Raw genomic sequence first — 26468 nt, 5'->3', positions numbered from 1 at the left:
CCCGACCAAGATGTCTATTGACTTCCAGCTCACAACAGGTGGAGACATGAATGTCACTGCCGAGGTAAAGTGGATCTCTCCATGACCTCAATATCCTCGCCACAGACAGGTACAGACAGGATAGCAGCATCCAATATGTCATTCAAAGCTTGGATCTTCGTCTTAACCCAGGAGACCTGTAATCCCAGTGGCTCAGACTCCTCATCGAGCGCCTTGATCCCCGTAAGGATGTTCAGTCTCTGCAAAGATGACTGCTTGATCTGCAAAATGAAGATCAGTGATCTTGACACTCTGAAATAATGCACCGCAGCTAGATCTCTCCAACATCCTCCATAGAATCCAGTCTATACAATAGTTGAAAAGTTTAGGGGTCAATACACAACACCGACAAACTCCAATGGACAAATGGCAAGATGCCCTAAAATGATGCTGATAAAAAGGCTGTGCTACTTACGTCCTCAAAACCTAATTGCAATAAATAAAAAAAATATTTTTATGTTAATAAGAAAATTAGGAGACATGCCAATGAACACGGCATATGTGACTTTAACGTCGGGCCGAGCAGTGTGAGGTGACTGCTCAGGAAAGATCACCAAACAATCCAATTCACAATAGTAAAATTGCTAATCAATGAATGCTTTTAGAAAAGTATAGAAATAATAAAGTCAATGAAAATTAGTCTGCATGTATATATTCCCTCACTGTACTCACTTGAGCTCATTATCCAGGATGCGGTGCACAAGATCACTAGCAGCAATCTCTGCCACAGCAAGCTCATGGACAAGTCGTTGGCGTTCAGCATTCTGTCGCTGCTGCTGTTCCTGCACCTCATCTTGCAACAACTGCGTCTCCTTGCTCCATCAAAATACAAAAAAAAAAAAAAAAAAAAAAAAAAAAAACTTCAGTTGGTGCAGCACCTAGTTGTTCAAAATGTTAGCTCACAAGATACTGTCGGACCCCAACATTCGCCGGGGATACATTCCTGAAAAATGCCGTGAATATTGGGGCATGTTTCATCGAAAATAGGTTCCTGGCGGTTCGTGATTCATCCTACTAAAAGATGCAATTTGGTGTCTGTCTGTCTGTTTGTATGATGGTTTTTTGACCGCAATACATCCAGTGGTTACTTATCCAATTGCAACCACACTTGACAGGAGATCTAAGGGTCACACGAGGGAGGTTGTAACGATTTAACGTACACATCATCCCCTTCCCTTTCCCCTCCACCTCTACCCCAGGTTGCTTCCATAGGGAGCAGGTGTTTGTAGTAAGGAGAAAACCAAAAATCCCATGAAAAACCGCAAATACGTCTGCAAAAAACCCCCCCATGACAACACAAAATAAAACTGCTAATATTCCCCCAAAAAACAGCAACATACCAACGAATAACCGTGAAAACGAGGAAAAAAAAACACACCGCGTGTACGCCTGCAAAATCAAACGTGAATACACTCCAAAACCACGAAAACACAAAGAAAAAACAAAACTACGAATGCGTGAAGCAAAGGGCCATGAATGTAGAAGCAGGTCACATTTGATGAACCGCGAATGTCGGGGTACGACAGTACTTCAACGCAGGAGGCCATTAGGCCCATTAAGCCGATTCTATCATTGCCAACATATGGTTGTTTGGTCATGCCATACACTTGTAATTGATGAACATCAAACAAGGAAGCAGAACATGCCATTTTTAAAGTCTTTCAGATGACTCAGCCGGGGTTCAAAACTGACGACCTCTTGGACTCGGAGCGGATGCTCTAATCATTTACGCCACCGGGTGGAGTTATTTTATTTGAATGGTTCTTCGCTTGAAATTTTTACTTCTGATGAAAAACCGAGTTTGTTATGTGCTGATGAAGAAAAGAGAAAGGAATGATGACTGAAGATTAGCAATCATAGTCTTGAAAGCAATCACAAGGTAAGTAAGTAAGTGCTCATTGTAAACATGTTCTACACAGTACAAGGGGACAACGAGTACAATTCAAACTCAAATCACACATACTTTCTAACAAACCGACTTACCATAACAGGTCAAAACAATGCTTTTGTTACATTGAGTGTCATCTGAGCCATAGTGAACACAATAATAACGAGAATGGCATTCGGTAGAGTGCATACCTCCGTCAGACTGAACAGTTTACGTTTTCTATCCCACTGATAGGCTGGATCTGGATCCAGACCTAAATCAAAATCAAATCGACTTGTTGTCACCTCCCCAAATCATCCCTAAGTTAGTTGGTCATAACTCTTCCACAATTTTTTGAGAAATCATGCTATATATTGTTTTTGGCCCCATCTCTCAATGGTGAAGAATCACTTTAAAAACTACAATGGCACTCTTCGACGTCGCGATGTCAACCAATATGCATCTGTCCACATTATTACATCACTAAATCCCATTCATCGCTTCGCTGACGGGAATACTAAGAGAGGGGAGGGGGGAAGAAAAAGAGTGGGGAGAAAGAGAGAGGGGTGAGGAGGAGGGGGAGGGGGGAGAGTGGGGTAGTAGAGGGGGGAAGAGAGAGACGTGGGGTGGGTGAGCGAGGAAAGAGGTGGGGGAGCGAGGAAGGGTGGGTGAGCGAGGAGGGGTGGGTGAGCGAGTAGGGGTGGGTGAGCGAGGAAGGTTGGGGGAAGGGAAGGCAGATGTGCAGTGGAGGGATAATTATGATTCATACTTTTTCATCAGAATGATTCTGCATGGAATAACAGTGAAGGTGGAAACAAAATAATGTCTGAAATCCATTTTCTACCAGTCATACTATAAATACCGCCCAGAGACAAACACCGTCCGAACATGTCCAGATACAAACACCGCCTGGAGATAAATACCGCCCGGAAACAAACACCAACAGGTCCGGAGACAAACACCGCCCGGAAACAAACACCAACAGGCCCAGAGACAAACACTGCCCGAACATGTCCGGAGACAAACACCACCCACACACGTTCGGAGACAAACACTGTACGGACATAATCACCGCCACACATAACCAACATCCAGTGTATGGGAGGGTGCTGCACTGTATTAGGTGGGGGTGGAGTGACGATGGGACAGAGACAGAGAGAGGGGTGGGCGAAGGAGAGTTAGCAGAGAGAAAATGTTGTGCTTTATGAACACGCACGCACGCACCCACACACACACACACACACACACACACACACACACACACACACACACACACACACACACACACACACACACACACACACACACACACACACACACGCACGTGCTTGGCCGATATCGGCAGTTCTTCAGGAATTGGCAGGTTGTAGTCGGTGTGATTACCAACTACAGTACGTACTGTATACAACCCAAAAACCTTGAGTAGCTTTCACCCTTGTTTTGGGGAAATTTCAATAAACATTTTTTTTTAATGTTACATAAGAGATGCTTCAAGGAGATGAGCAAAAACATTATTCTTTATCAACAGCTGTCAATCGTCATGTGCCGAGTGGAAAAAATTTGGTTCTTTAATTTAGAAAACGTGTTGATACTGCAAACGGCTCAGAAATCGGGTGTGATTAAGTATATTTTACTTAGAAACTCACAAAGGGAAACAACATAATCTTCCCAAGGCACACGCAATTCATATAAAATAACTAATTGCTTTAGAAACAGCTGCAAGGACAAAGGCAAACGTGATCGCTCGTACGCTGCTGAGGTTAAAACTTCAAACCTTCACCACCCATCATCATTATTTATGGGATGAAACTTTGCCACCATGGTGCCTGTGTCCAAGCATGCAGGATGCACACAGAGTCCCTTTACAGATACAAATCTACCCATATGTACCACATCCGTGTGTGCTGTCTACGTACCTCTACCTTGTAGCAACTGATTGTACATCCCGATCGGGACATGAACTGTACTGCTATCAACTGAAGGGTGCTCGGCAAGTGCCTTAATCACTCAAATTAAATGATTGATAAGGAACGGCTGTTTTGGCTAGGGATAACAAGCTGATTGGTAATGGAACATACCCGCAAAAAACAAAACACCACTTTCTTCATTTTCTTAATCTTTCCTTCACTCAATATAATTGTTCAAACAGCAGAAAAAGTTTAAGTTTAATGCTTTGCTTAAATACGGTAAATACACTTGCTTAAATAGGTAAATAAATCAATAATAATCAAGTAATTAATCAATTAATTGATTAATCAATAAATCAAAAGTTATTACTTGTAGCCAAATCACTTGGTCACTGTCATGTCCAAATATCAGCTTCCTGGCTCAAAAGGTGCCTGAGATATTGCCAGGATGAGAAATAAAATAGATAAGTAATTAATAAATCGATAATAATTAAGTAATTAATCAAATAATTAATTAATCAAAAAATAAAAATTCACCTTTTTGCCAAAGCACATCTTCACTTTTGTTCCCAAATTTCAGCTTCCTCACTCAAAGGATGGCTGAGATATCGCCCAGCCCAACAAACAAACAAACAAACAAACAAACGGAGTGAAAACTGAGTAATCTCTTCCTTCCGCACCTGGCGATGACATCATACATCATCTGGATATGGCATTGGGAAGGAGCGGTGTACAAAAATAAATGCTGGCGAGCGATTAGAGACAATAAGGAAGCACGGCACGTTATTGCTTACAACGTGTAAGCATACCCCGCTAATATATTGTTGCGGTGCTGGCAGTCCAGGTCAACCCCCCAACCAAGTTTATGGTGACGGGCAGTTAACACTGCCAGCCCAAATGGGCGAGCGGTCTTTTCCTCAATAGGAGGCGGACACGGTGATCCTCAGATTATCACGCGCACGGGAAGGGTGAATTGCAATGGCGGTGCGACGGGGGCACAGAAATGGATGCACAGGGGCGTTTATACTCAAATCCCATGACAAATACAACGACACAGCCACTTAAAATGAACACATTTGATGAAAATAGACAAATATTTATAAAGGACAATAATCATAATATCACAGTACGTGAGATAAATTAAAGTCTAAGTCGAGGCGTCTCCACACACACACACACACACACACACACACACACACACACACACACACACACACACACACACACACACACACACACACACACACACACACACACACACACACACACACACACACACACACACACACACACACACACACACACACACTTAAATACAGACAAGGAGGAACGAAATAAAAGAAAAGCAAATCCTTCCTATATTCTGGGACTTAGTTTTGTCCAGAGATTATCTTTATGGAACTGGGAATCAAGGCGCTTCTATTTGTAATGGCGCACATGTAGTTGCGTGCAAAATGGCGCAAGTCGCTCTCTCGCAGTGGGACAAACGTACGTCAGGCAATTCGTGAGCGGTATTCAACACCAAGGCTCAGAGACCCCGTGCAGCTGCTTTGTGCATCAATCGTCCTCAGCGACCCGCTATTTGACATACACGAGGCTCGGGGTCCGTTCCTCACGACCAAACCAAGAGCCAAAGGCCAGCGTCTTGCTTCACCACCGAGCCAAATCGCCTCAGAACGAATACAAAAATCGTGCCGTCTTCTTCATGTGTTGAAGCAAAGCCAGCCGTAAAGCCCTGTTCTTACAGGCCATCTCCCAGCTACGCACTCTTTCGACCAAGTGCATCCCTCACTCCGCACTCAACTGTTCCTTCCCTTGACTCAACTCTGACTGACATCATACCGAACCCCCGTTTCCTCCTCCGGGGCGTGAAACCCGAGAAACGTGAAACCTTGCTCGCACGAAACCCGAGAAGGTGGGGCCTCTACCCACTCGGCATGTTTGACGAGCTTCTGACATCACACCCATCAATCATCAGCTTCAGGGGTATGACTTCACCTGCAGTTACCCTTGGAGGTGGGGCTTCTGCTTGCTCGGCACATTTGGCTTGCTTGTAAATGCAAAAACGTAGGAATAGGTTACGGGGGGGGGGGCAATCACATAGTGGGGGAACTTATTCTTAATCCCTATCTAATTAACATCACACCCCCCATATGGTGACATGAAACACTTAAGTTCACAGTTTCCCTACTTAATTACATTGAGATGTCCCCGACAAGTCCACAGATCAAACAACTGTATTCAACTCCTCCATCTACCCCCACAACCGTAACAATATATAGGAAGGAATGCAACCTAACCTGTCGTACAGCATGAACCAGTGTCTCGCGTTGTTGTACAGAGTCCAGTGCGAGTTGAGTCTGCTGGTCCCGCTGTTCCTGCAAGCTCTGCTCAAGTCTCAACTGCTCACGTTTACGATCCTCCTGCAAACACGTAACACACGCAGTCATTGACTTAAATTCCAAACTTCCTTTGAAAACGAAAGAAAAGGGAGAAGGGGATAAGAAAGTTTGAAGGGTGGGGGGGGGGTAGGTAGGAGGTGAAAGGGGGTGGGATACATTTCTTGCTGAGGCTACACATGTCTGCAAAGGCTACAAGAACCAGAACACTGTGTTTCATGAATGTTTAAAAATTTATTGGGTGTCACACCCTCAGAGGTATTAAAATAGTAATAATATCAGCTTTATACGTGCAAACTCCTGGGGCTTCATTCTTCATGAATAGGTTGGTAAAATCCTTTACATTATTGGTTATGCATCACATTATAATGAAGTTGGTGTAATGGTCTATAAACGCTGGGCGCAGGACAGCCAACTCAATATATTGTTAAGGATTCAGCGGTGGCGGGATTCGGACGAGTGCGTCAATCACTGTCCGTAACCAGTTTGGGTTTTCGCTCCCTTCTCTCGACAGCCAAATGTTACATATTCGGCGTCACTCAACCACTGCCGTCTCCAGGGTTATAACGCCGGCTGGTTCGGCACAGGCCTCGGGTCACGCACCTCAAATCGCGATACCAACGTACCCCTGGACCTTACCAGTTGGGGAAATAGACCCCGGTTACAGACTGGTTTTATCAGATACCGAGTGAATTCTGCCAGTCTGTAACCATTTTGGTTTTTATATCCAAATTGAGCGGATTGTTCCTCAGCGCGGCACGAATTAATTCAAAGCGGCAACTTCATGCGAATCAGCCAGATTCATTGGGGACATATCGGGGAAAAACACAACACAAGCAAAGCATTCACGACAATGTTATAATTAATCTATAACCCGTTCTTAACTAGGGAGCTACGGATTACGGGTTTCGAAGGGGACCCTAACGAGATAAACCTTAAACAACATGCAGACAAGACATGGACAGCATGCAGACAAGACACAGAGTACTTGGTGATGCTTCATGGATGAGACGAAAACTGTCAAAAGCCCGAATGCGGTTCCTGACAAGCCGATGCCTACGGATTCGATCACCCAAGCTCAAACACGCCGCGTGGCAAAATGCCGCTCGTCCATGTGTCGCAGCCCTCATGCAAGCAGCCTCGGCGCGTTCAGACCCCGTGAGGTCGACTGCATTAGAGCGAAAGATCCATGGTGGTATGCTCCAGCTGACTTTTCACAAGGTCCAGCATACAAGTCCAGGCCTGGCCTGTTCACCAGACAAGGCTAAATCGAGGTGTTGGGTTCCGCAGGCGGATCGGCAGGCGGATCGACAAACGTGTCGAGGACCTCCTCATAAGAGTCGATCGCCGACTCGACGTGCAGGCAGACTCTCCCACTGCCAAAAAGGCAGGCTCGACGTGCAGGCAGCCTCTCTTACTGCCAAAATGGCAGACTCAGCGCGCTCAGGTTCAGTTTCTCTCCCGGCAGATCCACCACTGCCTTTCCTTTGCTCGCTCGCCTCGAAGCCCACTGGCGTTTTTTTCTTCAGTCAGTTTTTCTTCTCCTTTTTGGCCCTGATCGCCTCAAAGCCCATTGGCTCCTCCCTTCAGTTTCACTTCCTTCTCTAGGCCACTCCCCCTCAGAGCGCTGGGCGGGGACTATTGTCCAGAGAGAGGAAGGAAGAAAAAGAACCTCTCGGTCCACCACCAATGTACGAACAATGAACAGCCTCTGACACTTTACTGACACACATGTAACGTCCATTTACCGAACAACCTGGCTAAACATGCATTTAATGGGGAATCTGGGCCAATCCTGTATTTAATAACACACCAAGGGCCATTTCTGCAACAATATAGTACAGTAGCTCAAGTTAACATTTTACCAGAATCGTTCAAAATGTGAAAAAGTGTGAAAACTGGTCCACACGACTACTTTTACATGCTCTTTCATATAACAGCAGGACACACATGATCAGACTACAATTATGGCCGCCATCTTGAATTTCAAAATAGCCGCCACCGAAAACTATTTTTACGATATATTGGTCACCAAGAGGCCCAAGCACTTGAATAAAGAGTCTAATCCAATAAACACACTTATAATGCTCCATTTTCAGTCTTTCTGCTTTAAAATCGAAATGAGACCCTTTCATAAACAACTAAATACTTAAAAGTGTTTGCTCGATGTTTGATATCCAAATGCTATGAGCGTGTAGAAATGGCTTTATCCAATTTAATTTTCAATATAATGTTTTGAAAGGTGTTATAATTCTAAGAGTCTGTCTGTCATTCACTCTGAAACTATGGTCCGCGGTCGTTCCAGCTGTCAGTCGATCCATGCGTTCCAGAGAACGTCCCTGTGCATGGGTCAATCACCATCACTCTTTGCATGCGCGAATATGATCTGTATTGCAATTGATGCACTAAAAATCAGTTGCTGTCTGAAAATAATGAGATGTGATTGGAATCGAGCCACTTCAGCACCAGCTGTAATCCACTTGATCAAAGCAGAAGGATTATAATCCTTCTGCTTTGATCAAGTGGATTACATCAAGTGATCAAGTGATCACTTGATCAAGAAGGATTATAATCCTGCTTTGATCAAGTGGATTACAGCTGGTGCTGAAGTGGCTTGAATCATCGACGAATTTGAGAATTCATTTGGAATTACTTCCACAAAATCTACAGGGCACCATGATCAGGGACAATCTACTCAGTTGAAATTTGCCCAACACGTCTAAGCTGTGGTTGCAACATTTGAAGAATTAGGTAATCCCTTCACAGAAGATACAAATGATCTGATCATGCTGGACACAAAGGAGGTAATTACAGAAGATGCAATCTTTAGGCTGAGGAATGTGGAAGCAAATTGGCAGTCAAAATATGACATATGCTGCTGAATGGTTGGAGCAGCGAGTAAAACCAATTTCAGACATCATACCAAAGAACAACATGGCTCCCTTCCACAAAACTTCACCCTCAAAATACTCCAGAACATCACACCAAATTAGGACTCTGAAAAGCAACTGTGAGTTGTTTGGTAGAATGTACATATCTTGTCAGTCCCGAGAAGGGGACATGGATGAATTCTTCAGTCATGAAAACCAGGGATCACCACCTTCTCTATCAGACATGGGAGAACTGAAGCAGTGTACTAAATCATACCTTATTGGATGTTTCGACAAGCTGGCTACTAGTACGGCTTCTGAGTGTGGTACACCAGAGGTAGATGCCAAGATTCTCTATGGATCTGTTATAGTCAATATGCTGCTTCCTAAGTCCTGCTCAACATTCGGAGACAAGGCTGAAAACGTGTTCTTGCCTTATGTACTGAGAAATCTGCAAAACACAAAACGTCTGGATGTTATATGGGATCGGTATATTGACAATAGTTTGAAGAGTTCAACGAGAAAGAGGAGGGAAATGGGGAGCCGCATTATTGCCAAGAATTCTACGCCATTTCCGAAGAATTGGCAGAGCTTTCTTCACGTGGACCAAAATAAGAGTGAGCTGTATCATTACCTGTCACAGTGCGTCGCTAAGTTATCCACACAAGAGAAGAAGCCATACAGCACACAAGATACCAATGTCATCTCTTCCCAAGAGTGCAACATAGAATCTTCTCCAGCTCCATGCAACCATGAAGAAGCTGATACGAGATTATTCTTGCATGCTCTCAATTGTGCACAAAATGGCCATCACAGAATCCTGATCAGGTCAGTCGAAACCGACGTTGTCCTTGCAATTGCCATATTTCACACTTTATCCCTTGACGAACTATGGGTTGCATATGGAGTCAAGACACACTACAGGTTAATACTGGCTCACACGATTGCAAACAGTCTTGGTGAAAATAAGGCCAAAACTCTTCTGTTCTTCCATGCCTTCACTGGCTGTGACACGTCGTCGTCATTCAGTGGTATTGGGAAGAAAACCACTTGGGACACCTGGACCAATTTCCCTGATATAACGGACACTTTCTTGAGTTTATCCCAAGAGCCTTCATCAGTCTCAGATGAGAATGTGTGTCAACTGGAAAGGTTCGTCATACGCCTTCATGATAGAACCAGTGAATGCACCGAGGTGAATCAGGCAAGGAAGCTTCTGTTCGCGAAAGGAAGACAAATAGATCGCCAACCCCCCACAAAGGCAGCCCTCATAGAACATATCAAGAGGTCAACATACGAGGAAGGACACATCTGGGGCCAAGCGCTGATATCTCAGCAGCAGTTACCAAGCCCATGCGACTGGGGATGGACAAAGAACGCCATTGAACAGTGGATACCTTTCTGGACAGCACTTGCCGAGGCGGCCAAATCCTGCACAGAGCTGATCAAATGCGGCTGCAAAAAGGCATGCAGACCACCATGCAAATGTTTCTGTGCATCTCTCCAGTGCACTGTACTTTGCCATTGTGCAGGAACATATTATCAGACAGATTGAAGTCAGAACTGTATCTCGACCAGATGAACTATACTTGGGACAGTGTATATGTCATTTTAGAGCAGAAAGACTGACAATAGAGCATTTTAAGTGTGTTTATTGGATTCCTTGTGTGTGAAAACATTGGATTAGACTCTTTATTCATTATGCTAGGTCTCTTGGTGACCGAGATATCGTAAATTATTATTTTCGGTGGTGGCCATTTTGAAATTCAAGATGGCAGCAGTAAATGTATTCTGATCAGGTGTGTCCTGCTCTTATATGAAAGAACATATATAAATGGACATGTATGCCAATTTTCACACTTTTTTCACAATCTGAACGATTTTTCTTTAATCTACTGTACTAATAAAGGCATCTTCAAAACCAAGCTCATGGAGTTACGTTGAGTTAACTGATAGGCTGTGGCCTGAATTGGTCAACATGCTCCTCCAACTTGATGCCAAGTGAGATAATGAACATAAAACAAACCGAAACGTGGGTCGTGGGAATTGCTGACACAGTGCTTGGACGTTCATCATCACCTGCTAAACAGCCCATCTTATTATATTGTAGATAACTTGTTTTTCCCAGAATTTTTATGAAGAACTTTGTATTTGATTGCTTTTGTGACCTTTTGGCCTTTGTTATTACCCTTGTCAGAGGAGAGGATATTGCATTTGGGTCCGTTTGTTATCTTGTCAAAACGAAGCTTTGCAAGATATGTTAGTCAGCTTGTGTTTTTTTTTTGTTTTTATCTTGCCAAAACGAAGTTTTTGCAAGATATGTTAGTCAGCTTGTATGTTTTTTTTTTGTTTGTTTATTTTTGTTTGTCTGTAATCACGTATAAAAAATTCTGCAGAACACAGGTATCATTGGAAATTTTTGTAACTTCGCATATCAGAGGCCTATAGAGGTCCCTTTCAGCGCACAAAAATTTGAAGGTCAAGGTCAAAGGTCAAGGTCACTGTCGCAAATCAGGGGAGTCGACGAAACCCTTATTTTTTGAGTAATTTTGATCGGATCGTCTTCAAACTTCATGGGAATATAGTTCATGGTCTGGCGCTCAGCTGATTAATTTTTTGGTGGCGATTGGCCTTGACCTTCATTTGTTTTTTTATTATTATTTTTTTTTGTCTGTAATCACGTATAAATCACTCTGCAGAGCACAGTTATCATTGGAAATTTTTGTAACTTCGCATATCAGAGGCCTATAGAGGTCCCTTTCAGCGCATAAAATTTTGAAGGTCAAGGTCAAAGGTCAAGGTCACTGTCGCAAATCAGGGGAGTTGACAAAACCCTTATTTTTTGAGTAATTTTGATCGCATCATCTTCAAACTTCATGGGAATATAGTTCATGGTCTGGCGCTCAGCTGATTAATTTTTGGTGGCGATTGGCCTTGACCTTCATGGTTAGCGCCTAAGGTCAAACATATTTTTTTTTATTTTACCCCAAGGTCAAATTTTCAAGTTTTAGGAACCATATCGTGGTAGTACCTCAAATTGAACACCTCGATGAGTGCTTTCTAGATATGTCAAGCTTGAGACATTATGACGTCATTTGGTGACGTTATGAGGCAAACGCATATTTTTCATGGTTACTCTGTAGAACGATTCTCATCGGAATCTCTCGTAGGCAGATATTCCTCAAGGAGTCGCTCCTGGTGGATAGCAGCTCCGTTCACCTCAGTGTGACCTTAAAGAAGTCACACGTGGTCACCTTTTGGCAAGATACGGGTCACCCTGCGGGTGACATTGGTTTATTTATTTGTCTGTCTGTCTGTTTGTTTGTCCGCACAGAACTTTCGTGTTCGGATTGAGATATTCGCAAAAACTTGTCGGATTGAGATGAAATTTTCAACATTGATGCGACTACTCATGTAGAATGTTTTAATGATAATTATGACATCATAGGTCACATGGTGTGGCAGCCATATTGAAAAAATGGAAAAACTTTGGACCTCTATCTCTGAAACCACACCAAGGAGAAAATTTAAACTTGGCACATTACACGTACTCCTTATGGGGAATGTGTGTGATTTTTTTAATGACATCATAGGTGCCCTTGTTGTGATGTCATAATTGCATATGTAGAGCATCAGATCTGATCAGTATCAAAATTTTTGAGGGTCATCTAGAGATAAAATGGAACACAGAAAAAAAATTCATGACGTTATCGGTCACATGATTCAGCAACCAAATTGAATATATTGTTGTGGGCCGGGGGTCGGCGGCGAGAACGACCATTAGGTGGGGAAGTTTACGCTGTCTCCCACCAGACTACCCGGAATTATAGGCCATTGCTCGGATAACTCCGAAGCCGGCGGGTCGATTAATCGACCATGAAACGCCAATATCTCGACCGCGTGGCATAGGGTTAATTGTCGAGATCCCAATATACCTAAATAACCACGCAGTCTTGGCTACCGGGGATTCACGCCCTCGGCACGTCTTTCTCGAACTGGGTCACTCTACCGACTGCGGTAGAGTTCCAACTAGCGACTACCAACTCTGGCTCGGTTGCAGCCGAGTGGAAACTGCCAAAGCCGTGCCGAGTAGGATTAACGGATTATCAGGGATGAAACCCCGTCTGAAATCAGACCCGGATCATGCTGGACCAAATAAAGAAAGGACGGAAACGAGCTGGGAGTTAGAGTTCGGATGGGCACCTGTGGGTCGTCGAAGGTCCCAGCCACATGTGTGGGACTCGTGGCTCGTGGCAGCCCGCGTGGTGAATAGTCAGGTTCACAAAACAGGTCAGAACTCCCCGCAACAGCCATCGCGAACAAACTGCAGCTGACTCAGCCTCCGTGAACAAACTGCAGCTGACTCAGCCTCCGTGAACAAACTGCAGCTGACTCAGCCTCCATGAAGAAACTGCCTCAAAACCCGACTAGCCACCGTCAAAACTCTTTCGAACCCACACGAACTCTCATCCACACACCTCCTCTTGCACAGAGCGTCTCGGAGATATGTCTCCTCCCACACGGGGAGGGGCCTTGGCGAGAATCATCTCGCTGTCCGTCCCTCATTGGCCTACGGCCGAACCCCACCAGGGCGGAGTGGTGGCCCCTGTTTGGAGACCCCATATTCTCCACGTGGCTCCGCTCTTGAAGAGTAACAGTATCCATGTTGCGTTGGTGCAAGAGTTAAAACGTTTGTGGAAGGAGCGTTGGTGGGAGCGGCAAGGAACGGCTGCAAGACCCTGCCCTGGCAAGTCCGAGTGCTTGTAGACAGCGGGTGGGTAGTGGATTGTGATGGGGGATGGATCATGCAGATGGGATGGTTTATTTGATGGCTCGTTGGATATAATAACCTAACTAAAGACGTCACAACGCACGTTTTCGAGCCTCCCACTAAACAAAAAGGAAAGGGATCCGACGACACATGTACTTACCGGCATAACTAACTTTGGGACCTGAATGTTGAGTGCGCATGGTTTCCAGATTCATAACAATATATATAAAACCTTCAAAAATCTTCTTCTCTGAAGAGGCTGAATAAATCGAGGCGAAACTTTACACATATGACCGCCTGTCCATGTTGCCGATCAGCCCCGGTCCGAAATTTTGGTCACCGGTATCAAATTAGGGGAGAATGCTCATAGTGTTTTTTTATGAAGGTATAAACCCCTAGAGTTGGAAAACATGTGATAGCATTGTGGCGGTGGCAGCTTTATGGGAGTTATCCCCCTTTTTCCAAAATGGCCGCCAAATGCTCAATACCCTATATACAGCAGATTTTAGACCACCTAGAGCAGTGATACTGGTGTCTACGACTAGGTTTGAGGGGTCAGATATATCATTTCTGTATTTCCCTAAAATACAAGATACAGCCTTAATATTAAAATTCAAGATGGCCGGCAAAATGGCTGCAGACACATATTTAAATGACCGCGTTTAAGGTCCTAGAACAGTTCCGACAGTGATTTTGGTGTACATTTCCAATATTTTAGGTAAATACAGAAATGATATATCCAACTGTAGTGAAATGTACATGATGACTCTAATACTCATCATTTACTGTCAATAATTACTGTTCATCGGCATCCACATCGTCATCTTCGTCCGTACTCTCCACATCATCTGATGACCGATTCTCACAGTCTGACAGTTTGCACATATCAGTGCACTTAAGTCCATTTGCCAGACATACACAATTTGGCAGTGTACACTTCCTTGAACATTTGCAGGCCAGTAGGGCCAAGATAGCCTCAGGTGCTGGCTGACCATCCATCCAATCCACTACCATTAATTTCTCGGCTCCATCCATGTCAATTTTCCACCCTCTGCCAATGGGACTTGGTACACCTGGGTCTTGCTCAAGACATCTTCTCCATATTCCAGCCTGGTAGTTTGCCCTTTGTGCATGTTTGACTAAGCAGTCTCTGCAGGGTGGAAGCTGATGACTCTCTATCTCACCTTTCTTAACACAGAACAAGTTGTACCTGAAATCATTGACCTTGGTGAATGCTGCTTTGGGGCCATAAAGGAGACATGTGACACACTCTAGTTTGTTCATCAGTTCTGAGGAGAGGTCCCATTCCGGCCCAACTCTGTAAATGTGTTCTTGATTTCCCTGTTGGTCACTAATTTTAGAGCACTTGCCTTCCCTTTAACTACGAAAGCACTGGTAGTGTCACATCCAGTGTATGCATGTATACCAATAAGAGCTCTGCAGACATCTATGCCGACAGTGGCAGCGACTTTCCCGATGTCAACTAATCTAGTTCTGGTTCTAGTTCCACATTTCTGGAATAACGGAGCTCCTATCTTGTCATGGAATGCCAAACACATGATAAAGACATCTGTGTCCTCTGCGCATATCACTACAGCCTGGTAGCCCTCTCTAGCAGCATGGACAGCATGGAAAAGTAGGCGCCCATCTGCTTCCTCTTGCTGGCACTGGAGATCTGGTACCTCTTCACTGCCCTGTGATGTAATTCTGTAGCATTTGTCATCTACAGTTACATACAGAATCTTCTCATGTAGTTTCTCTCTGTACACTGGCTTCCTCCATTCACCGACAATGAGGCTAATCAGACTGGCTTTGTTAGTTATTCCTGTCAGGAAACTTCTCCATTGCCTCACAATCTGTGCGCTTGTGATATCCTGCAGCTGGTGTCCAGTCTCTTCACCTCGTGCCGATCTCTCACTGTTCTTGATAGAATTCTCTCGATACGTGTCGAACACAACATCTATTCTGGTACTTTTACTTCCTTCACGCAATGCCATAGACAGTATTGTAGTGGCAATGTCTCCAAATGTAGCTTGATCACCCTTTACTCTTTGAACTATGTTCTTGAACTATGAACTATGTTTGAACTATGAACTTCGTGTTCAATGTTGACTGATCTTTGTTTCAGTTTGTCAATGATTGGAAGTTCAGTCGTGGGTGGATGAGGTCCATAGACCTTAGGCTGGACTGCTATTCCGTTGAGTCGATGTGACGTACCTTTTCCAGTAAGTGTCTCCTCCAGTCTGTCTATATTATCCCATGCAAGATTTGTGAAGACATAGGGCTTGATGGAGACTGGTAGAACAGCTCTCTGGTTGAAGCCCATTGCTAACTACTGGAGACACACAGCGGTATCATTCTCTTCCAGCTGGTCATAAGACACCCCATGTCCAAACTTATTCAGTGTCCGAATGACCTCAATGTTTCCAGTGAGTGCTTTTACCGCATAAGGAAGCAGGAAATGTTTTGGTGGTTTATACTGCCCACATGTCACAGCGTATATCATGTCCTGGCTAAATGGCTCGACTAGAATAGCAGTCCTTTGGGATTTATTTGTAGTACTAGTAGGATTTCCAGTGAGGAGCCCGACCAGAAATCGCTCTAGCTGATTTGGTATGGCGATATGAGTAGCTACATCAGACGGATGATATGGCCACGGGGTGCAAATCATGTCCTGCTTGATGGCCGTTCGGATATGTGATGAAGTCTGATCTATGACCTTGTTGACATCTGTAGACTCGGCTTTCCAAAGCTTGAGCTTCCTATGTAGAGTTTGATTTTCCAAGACAACATCCTTTAATGATACACAGCGGGGAACCATCAACAACTTTCCATTGTCGTCGGGAAATATTTCCACTGCACCTCCAAGCTCGGACTTCAGTCTTCTGTGCATTTTCTTCTTCGTTGAATCCTTCAGAAGATTAACTCCACCAGACAACATTAATGATTCCAGTTTTGTGGTCAAGGATGTGACTGGTATAAGCCTCTTGTTGGGAATAATATCTGCTCTGATGTATTCGAAAAGTTCTTCGTAAGCTTCTCCTTCAACCTTGTAATACAGTATAAATGCATGTGTCTCTTTCTCTTCTTCATTCTCATTGTCTCTAGTATAATTCCTATAGCATGAAGTGTGATAGTGTGCCTCGGCGGCAACAATGTCTCTACTGGTTAGTGCTACCATCCTTTCGTCTCCCTTTCTAAAGACACTCTCTCGTAGTGTTTGATCTACTCTCAGTTGTGAAGCTAGCGTAAGTTTTTTCACGTTTATTGGAGTGCTTTTGGTACTTGACCTTGCTACAGAATATGCAGATCGGATCATAAACTCTTGATTCTGTTGTCGATCTTCTGGAAGACCGTTTTGGAGGACAGCCACTACTACCAGGTAGATCACTACTGCTTTCACCTGCTTTCCCTTTCAAAGTCTCCAAGTCTCTTTTCATGGTGAAGATGCTTCTACATTTTCGATGATAGAACATAATTGAAACTTCTTTGTCCTCAAGCGTTTTTGCAACGTCTAAAATGGGGACATGGTTCCTGACTTTGGCGGCTTCAAGTAAGGTTAGCCAGGAGTCATGACTTTGAGGACTGATTAAATGTTCATCTTCGTCGGATACTGCCTGGTGTATGATGCACAGTTTCTTGGTGGGTCCCTGGGGCGTTTCCATGCTGACGGACATCTAATGCTAGTCCACTGTATTCCAGGCCTCTTACGTAGAACTTCCACAGCTACCACGATACCTGAAAAAGAGAATATAAACATTATATTATATATATATATATATATATATATATATATATATATATATACATATATATATATACATATATATATACATACATTCAGCCTGGGGGTTTGTCGGTATCAAATCGGGGGGGGGGGGGAGGCTCATAGTGACTATCTTGGCTGCCAAAATGCCCAGTACCCTATATATAGCAGGTTTTAGACCACTTAGAGCAGTGATACTGATGTCTATGACTAGGTTTGAGGGGTCGGATATATCATTTCTGTATTTACCTAAAATATTGGAAATGTACACCAAAATCACTGTCGTAACTGTTCTAGGACCTTAAACGCGGTCATTTAAATATGTGTCTGCAGCCATTTTGGAGGCCATCTTGAATTTTAATATTAAGGCTGTATCCAATATTTTAGGTAAATACAGAAATGATATATCTGACCTCTCAAACCTAGTCATAGACACCAGTATCACTGCTCTAGGTGGTCTAAAATCTGCTATATATATATAGGGTATTGAGCATTCAGCGGCCATTTTGGAAAAAGGGGGATAACTCCCATAAAGCTGCCACTGCCACTGCCACAATGCTATCACATATTTTCTAACTCTAGGGGTCTACACCATCCCAAAATCACTATGAGCATTCTCCCCCAATTTGATACCGACCAACCCCCCAGGCTGATCGGCTAATGAGGAAAACAAAAGGTTCACACATATGATGTCATTGGTCATATGGTTTGGCAGCCATATTGGATTTACCTGAAAACATATAAAAATACACCACTCAAAAGAAGTCCTGGTGAGGGTCTGCAATCTCTGATTGCTATTTTTCTTGTTTTGTTATAGTTTGCTGATGATGTTCAACTCAACTGTGTCCATTAAACGATCACATGGCATGGAAAGGCATCACATTATAATGAAGTGCGTACGTCTAGGCCATTCCTCGAGGTACGCACATTGCATTGTGATCCTTGAACATGATGCATGATTGACAAACTCAACAAAATCTGCTGAAGCCTTGTTGGCCCCACTCTCATTGGCCAATTGAAATAAAAGATCAAAAAAAATAAAAACGATAACCTGACGCTTTATCTACAATACGATAATACCAACCCCAAGAATAAGCATCGAGTTGCCATTGCCACAATATATATATATATATATATATATATATATATATATATATATATATATATATATATATATATATATATATATATATATATATATATACACATCATTTTTTGGAGTTCCCTTAAAAGGAACTTCAACACAAAAGGGGGCCATTAGACCCATCAAAGTCTGCACTATGATTACCAACCTGTGGGGTTTTTTGTCCATGCTCAATCCTTTTTAAATGCTGAGCGTCAAGCAAGGAAGCCACACGTATCATTTTTCAGTCTTTGGTATGACTCGGCCGTGGTTTGAACTGCTGACCTCCCAGACTCAGGGAAGACGCTCTACCCCTTTACACCACCAAGTAATGCAATAACATTAAGTTGTCCATCATGTTCCCACTCCATACCCAATGAAATATTACAAAAAAAAAAAAAAATGGTGATGAGACACCATTCAGAAAGAAAAACCAAATAGCACCCATGTGTGAAGGAAGCGGTTCAGGTTGGCATTTCAAATTTACACTATACTAATAAGTGTGTGTGTGTGTGTGTGTGTGTGTGTGTGTGTGTGTGTGTGTGTGTGTGTGTGTGTGTGTGTGTGTGTGTGTGTGTGTGTGTGTGTGTGTGTGTGTGTGTGTCAGTGTGTCATTGTGTCTCCTCCATAACTCCAAAACCATAAAACCTAGCAACCTGAAACTTTGCATGCACACTAAGAAAACTCCAAGGAAGTGCGGGAGTGAAAATTGGGTGTTTATGTTAATTAAAACACTTCTTTTGAAGATAATTAATGGACTTATTTAATTATAGCCTTCATCAGGCGATCCTCGGCCAGCTCGCTCTCTGGGGTCTTAATGAGTTTCCTGGGTAACCTCGCTGAGGTCTGAAGCCGCCATGTTTTTTGGCCTGCTCAGCTATGCCTTGACTTGGAGCAGGCCGCAACGATTTAACGATAAAGTTCTTTTTTTCACTTTCCTCACTCATATTATCGAATGCCTGTTCATCATAGCTACAAATCGCTATACACTTTGCTTTTTTCAGTTCTATAGTTTTCAAATTAGGAGTTTGGAGCAATTTCATGCATTATATGATGCAATTTTCCATGATATACTCTCACGGACTACTTAAAGTATATCATTGAAATATAATTTGGTTTTGAGGATCGGCTGTCATCCAGACTAAACAAGTGTGGAAATATGTTGCGAAATCTGATAATTTAAAGAAATAACGAGTCTTATAACTTATCCGATATACCTATTTACTTTAAGCAAGCGAGGTCATGTTCCCTCCTTCTCCATACATACACAAGAAAATGTGAAGTTTCCAAAAGCATTAAATTTATCTTTTTCTACTATTTGGAAAATTATATTGAATGAACAAAAATTTTTGGAATGTGCAAAAATTAACCAGCTTCATTGAGCTATACGATTTCATGCATTCACTGCGAGACATCACACCCCGTCCCCCAGAGGGGACTGCCTATCCATAGCAACTGCCAGATCTGTATCTATATTTTCAGAGGTTTCACGAGGTGCTCTACAGGGAATCAAAGCAAATCTGGCGAAAAATGGACGTTAAAAAAAAAGTTATAATGTTTGTGCGAACACCGAATCGATGTACCACGTGACACATGTACAGACGAGCAGGCAAAATGGTGGATTTTCTGCAATGTTTATTTCGCGGGTGATTGAACTTTGCGATGTCTCCAGGGTTGCTCTGCATTAAACAGCAACTCTTTTGTGGATAAATTCATTATTTGTACAAATTCATTTTATTTCATTAACTGCTGCATGCTCGGTGAAGACCAGCTTTGAAGTTAAAGGGATCCTATGTGGTATGCAGCGACAGCCTGGCGAACCGATCCTTATCAACCATTTAATTGGAGTGCTTGCACGAGTGCTTAAGCTACTTGCCGAGCGCCAATTGTCGATAGCCGGACCGCACTACGTCATTATGAGCGAATCGTTCACTCACTGCGGACGCTTTTGCCGCGCCAAAGCTTGTCCAGAAAGACTTGTCCAGAGAGGAGTTTGTCTCCGGGCTGTGTTTATAGTATGACCGGTAGAAAATGGATTTCAGACATTATTTTGTTTCCATCTTGACTGTTATTCTATGCAAAATCATTTTGATGAAAAAGTATGAATCATAATTAAAGCTCCACCGCACGTCAGCCTTCCGTTCCCCCACCCCTCCTCGCTTCCCCTCCCTCCTTTCTCTTTTCCACTCCACCTCTTCTCTCTCCCTGCTCTCTCCTCCCCCACCCCTCTCTCCCTCTTCTCCCTACCCCCTTTAGTATTACCATCAGTGAGGTGATGGGTGGTATTTGCTTGTAATAAATAAATGTTGGTGTGTGTATTGTACGTGTACTTGTGTATATGTGTATGTGTATGTGTATGTGTGCGTGTGCGTGTGCGTGTGCGTGTGCGTGTGCGTGTGTATGTGCATGTACATACACAAACTCAATGTTTTCCTCTAAATCAGTGTAAACACATCATCTTATGTTCCCACTTTACCCCTTCATACCAAAAGCTTCTGGAACAAGTTGACGTTTTCCACCTGAGAGGATATTGAAAGTTCGAATGATGCCCCAGCAATGAGACATCATTCTCAAATACAGATCATCTGCCATCTTCTTTGTCTATTACTAATCAATGTCCTCAGCCTGTCCTTCACATTGGACTACCTCCCATTACCTTGAAAGACAGCAAACATCACTTCCATTCAGAGGAGGGGTGTAAAACAGATCCTATTAATTACAGACCAGTCATCCACATTCAAGGAGAACAAAGTGATGAAATCCGTAATGCCCAGCTGACATTAAGTCTTTCCTCGTCTCAATTAGACAATCTTTGATGATAAGTTCAGATTAATTCCTGGTGACTCAACGATGGATATTCTGCCGTTTCCTTCACTGAACTATAGTTATTCTTCTTGTGTTGCTGCATCTTCCTCATGATGTCCAGCCCCTGAAAGGAAACATCCCCACTCACAGGATTGATGCCTGATCCAGGCAAGTCGAAGCTCGACCTCATAAGTTGTCTTTCAACCCTAAAGAGTCCCTGCCACCAGGAGCTGGTGAGCCATGGCTAATCTGGCTATGCCTTAATCACCTACCCGTGGGATTCAGAAGATGCAAGGCCTTAACCCGAGAACACCAACGTGTCTCACGAGTAACGTTATCCGTAACGTGGGGTATGACATACCCGAAAAGGAAGGAAAAAAAAAAACATTTCCAATGACTATTTAAATAAAAAAATAAAAATTATGAGTAAATAAATAATGATTGAAGGTGCATTCCAAGATCATTTACCGGCATTATCTATATCTTAGCTGCACTAAGATATACACATCTCACACTCTTCGACATCTTGTATTATTTTCAAGTTCTGGTCTCTGCACAAGTTGTGATGTGAAGGAATATATCACTGCCTGAAAAAAATTAAGAAATCACAAATTATAAACACCGTACATAAAGTGCGTCACTATATTCCATGGTCTGGGTATCTAAAACCCCACATTAGTGTATAAAGGGGTAGCCTTTATACACCAACATGGAGTATAATATGCTCAGACCTTGCTATATAACAAAAACCAGGAAAGAGCAGAGTAACTTCTCCTTCCTCAGTGATGTCTGCCCATGCGCTGAAGGTATACGGAGTCCCAAGCTCTGACTCACGGTGTAACCTCGTGGAGCATCGAGCTGTTCACTTTGTGTGGGTACTTCATACCCCAGGTTGGTGTTCTCGGCTTATGCAGATGTGGGGGATATGACCCATATGGACAATGACCTATGCGACTGTGGAGAAGCCCCCCAAACAATGGAGCACCTCCTCGTCTGCCCTCTCATGCCAGAGCCATGCAGACCAGATCACCTGGAAGCTTTCAATCCATGTGCTAGAGCCTGCGTCTTGCAGTGGCTGAGGAAGATGTCACGACATGAGAAGAAGAAGAAGTAGAAGAAGAAGAAGAAGAAGAAGAAGAAGTGGAAGAAGAAGTGGAAGAAGAAGAAGAAGAAGAAGAAGAAGAGGAAGAAGAAGAAGTGGAAGAAGAAGAGGAAGAAGAAGTGGAAGAAGAAGAAGAAGAAGAAGAAGAAGAAGAAGAAGAAGAAGAAGAAGAAGAAGAAGAAGTGGAAGTGGAAGAAGAAGAAGAAGAAGAATAAGTGGAAGAAGAAGAAGAAGAAGAAGAAGGAGAAAAAGAAAAAGAAGTGAAAGAAGAAGAAAAAGAAAAATAAGTGGAAGAAGAAGAAGAAGAAGAAGAAGAAGAAGAAGAAAAAGAAAAATAAGTGGAAGAAGAAGAAGAAGAAGAAGAAGAAGAAGAAGAAGAAGAAGAAGAAGAAGAAGAAGAAGAAGAAGAAGAAGTGGAAGAAGAAGAAGTGGAAGAAGAAGAAGTGGAAGAAGAAGAAGAAGAAGAAGAAGAAGAAGAAGAAGAAGAAGAAGAAGAAGAAGAAGAAGAAGAAGAAGAAGTGGAAGTGGAAGAAGAAGAAGAAGAAGAAGAAGGAGAAGTAGAAGAAGATGAAGTAGAAGAAGAAAAAGAAGAAGAAGAAGAAGAAGAAGAAGAAGAAGAAGAAGAAGAAGAAGAAGAAGAAGAAGAAGAAGAAGAAGAAGAAGAAGAAGAAGAAGAAGAAGAAGAAGAAGAAGAAGAAGAAGAAGAAGAAGAAGAAGAAGAAGAAGAAGAAGAAGAAGAAGAAGAAGAAGAAGAAGAAGAAGAAGAAGAAGAAGAAGAAGAAGAAGAAGAAGAAGAAGAAGAAGAAGAAGAAGAAGAAGAAGAAGAAGAAGAAGAAGAAGAAGAAGGAGAAGGAGAACTACAGTTGGAGGCCATGACATCTCTCAAATAATATGTCATAGCTATAGTCAGGAGGCCCAATGCAGAATAGTGTACGACCCTGCTGATTCCGTGTTAGAATAGTGCAACAGGTGTAAATTGACTGTCCAGACACACAGAAACGTGAATCAACTTGTTGCCAACTCTGGATATGGATAGTATGGCGGCCATGACAGTTTACAAAATGGTCGCCATTAAATACACTTTTCGTCATATTTCAGCCGCAAATTGACATGAAATTACAAAATTAGGGTCGATTTCCATGTTTTTGAGCATGCCTGAGCTGATGGGAGTATAGAAAAAAACATTGCTCCATCCATTTTCTAAAAATAATATGACTTGTTTTTCACTATATTATTTTTAAAGAAATGTTCAGGCTCGAATTAGAATGTCTGATTATACAAACCACAATCAATGAATTTTACAACTTTGCTATAAAATGAACCTAAACTACATAACTGTGTGTTTTTCTGTTACCCAGGACTAACTGAAAAATGAAAGCCGCAAGATTTCTCACAGGGGGTTCAAGGGATCGAGAAGAAGAAGAGCATGTAGACTGGAATAAATGCTTTATTTGCCAGGACAGTTCAAAAACTAGCAAGTCAACGCCACTTCGAAAGACTACAATCGTTGGTGTGAAAACTGTAGCTGAATGTTGCAAAGAACGAGAGAAATATAATGACGCTAAATATGTTGACTCATTCTCAAGAATCAGAAAATATTCTGTACCGGAGCACGTCGAAAAGATTCAATGGCACAAATTCTGCTATAGTGACTTTACTCACGCACAAAAAATAGACAGACTGAAGTCAAGGATTCAGCCACAATCTGTGACTTACGCAGAAGAGATACCCACAACATCAGGTTCCTCAGAGAAATACCATGTCCCAAAGTCACTAAGATCCGCACACAGCGCTATGGATTGGTCAAAATGTGCTTTCTGCCAGACTGACATTCCTGGAAAAGCTGGTGTCCTGACAAATGTTGAATTTGATCACACATCATCCAGGATGCTTAGTTTGGCCCAATTTGACCCCACCATGCGTCACAGGTTTGCAGGTGTTTCAGACTTGATGGCAGCTGAAGGTAAATATCACCTCGAGTGTTATGTTTCTTTTCGCAGAAAGTATAAAAAGGAGAGTGGAGAGAAAAACCAGTTTCCTGAAAGCATCTGTTTCAGAAATGTGATGAACCAGCTTGAGAAAGAGCTGCAGAAGGGACATGTGTTTAGCCTGAAAAACATCTGGGAACACTACAGCATGCTGTTATTGAATGATTTTGGAATTGAGGCTGGAGCCTACAAAAGCTACAATTTAAGCAGAAAGTGGAGGTTCACTTTGGTAGTGACAAGGTGACATTCGTGCAGCCATTGGATGTCACAAAACCCCTCATAGTTGCGTCCTCAACTGTGACAAAGTTTGCCATGAGAACCGCCGTGAATGATTTATCTGAAGAAGGTGAAAGTTCTGAAGAAGATGAATTGGCCTAGTGCAGTCTGCCTCATCATGAGAACGAAATCCTTAGCTGGATCTTCAGAGTGGGCATAAAGATTTACAGTGACGTAAAACACTCTCCAGGGCATAGCATTATCGGTGGACTGAACACAGAAAATGCAGAGCGAATTGTACCTGAAACCCTGTACATGCTTGTAAAGCTTCTTTGTGGTGGTGACAGCACTGACAAGATGGACAATGAAGAAGCGGATGAGACAGATACCAAGACATTTCAGCCGCGACTCATGACTGCACAGCCTATTACTGCTTACTGTGTAGAACTGACGACATGCCGTGGGTCATGCTCAACTCGACGGTGCAAATGTACACGGAATGGACTGCCTTGCACGAAAGCATGTGGATGCAAAGCCCTTTGTAGGAACCCGTTCAGTGTACAAGCCGATCAATAGCTCTGAAAATTGTACTTGGGTGTTCTCACAACACTTTTCTCTTCTGCAAAGCAACGTAATTTTGTGTTAGAAAGAATCTGACAGCTGTTGAAATAACCTTTGACTGACTGTAAACCCATCTCCATCAATAGTGCTAAACATTTTCTTTTTCACATTTGTTGCTCGTATGTTCATTTTCAATTTCGTCTTTAAGTTGTCAATTATGTGAAAAGTTGTGATCCAGTACAAAAATAAAGCACAAAATAGTGTTCCTCGTGTCAGATTACATAGTATTTCACAATCATGACAAATTTCTGGCTAGTACAATTTGCAGTAAGAAAAAGACTAAATCTGATGGCGGCCATTTTGATTACTGTCATGGCGGCCATAATATTCAGATGCAGACTTGTCAACAAGTGGAACTAGACTTGGTCATGCCTAGACTCTTCAAAAACACCAGTTGCACCATTCTAACATGAAATCAGCAGCGAACCTATTTTCTAGGCTAGCTACAGATTTTGGCTTCTAGACTACTATGTGTCTGAACAAGCCTGGTGTTGGCTTAGTGGTTCAGGAGGCGGCTTGGGATCCAAGGGTCCTGAGTTCAAGTCTCGTTGCCCGCTGAATTACTTCACCAGGGGGTTGATTCAGCCTGCCATCCTTCCGAGGTCGGCAAAATGAGTACCAGCTTGCTGGGATGACCGAGTCAATGGAATCCTTCCAACTCCTCTCCAAGTTGTTGGTACGTCTCAAGTCAGGTTTCCGGGGCCTTTTCTTCTTCCTCATACAATAATGATATTGTCACAAATTCGCGCCCGCCGGCATACGAGCGGCCACGTAACTCGAATCGCGTCACGTCGCCCACCGGACGGACAATTCCGTCGTGACCCTCTCGGACTAAGGCCGGGAACTAGTCACGGGTGGGCCTTTCATCCTCACCACGATCGTGCCAATCGGCCCCCCACGCGGGATAGGGTTGTTCGCCAAATTCGACCTACCTAAGTACCCACACGGAGGGTAGACCGGGCGATCGCACCTCGCCGCAGGTCGACTCCGGACA

The 26468-nt window shown here is 43.1% G+C and overlaps 1 protein-coding gene across 7 annotated transcripts in view; it reads right to left on the bottom strand.

Moving 5' to 3' along the window:
• The window catches only part of LRSAM1 (leucine rich repeat and sterile alpha motif containing 1), a 153001-nt gene that overhangs the window by 44603 nt on the left and 81930 nt on the right, over positions 1-26468 (bottom strand). For all 7 annotated transcript variants that reach the window (XM_085853534.1, XM_085853536.1, XM_085853535.1 and 4 more), the window contains 2 exons: positions 6114-6236; positions 712-851 (listed from right to left, as the gene is read on the bottom strand). In XM_085853534.1, the coding sequence (XP_085709660.1) occupies positions 712-851; positions 6114-6236 (263 nt within the window). The remainder of the gene's footprint in view (positions 1-711; positions 852-6113; positions 6237-26468) is intronic.

Source organism: Eptatretus burgeri, chromosome 14 (assembly GCF_056783735.1).
Source record: "Eptatretus burgeri isolate ZD-2024b chromosome 14, Ebu_testis_v1, whole genome shotgun sequence".
Classification (NCBI taxonomy): domain Eukaryota; kingdom Metazoa; phylum Chordata; class Myxini; order Myxiniformes; family Myxinidae; genus Eptatretus; species Eptatretus burgeri.
Note: the sequence above shows the minus strand (reverse complement) of the source record. Positions and strands in the feature narration are given on the sequence as shown.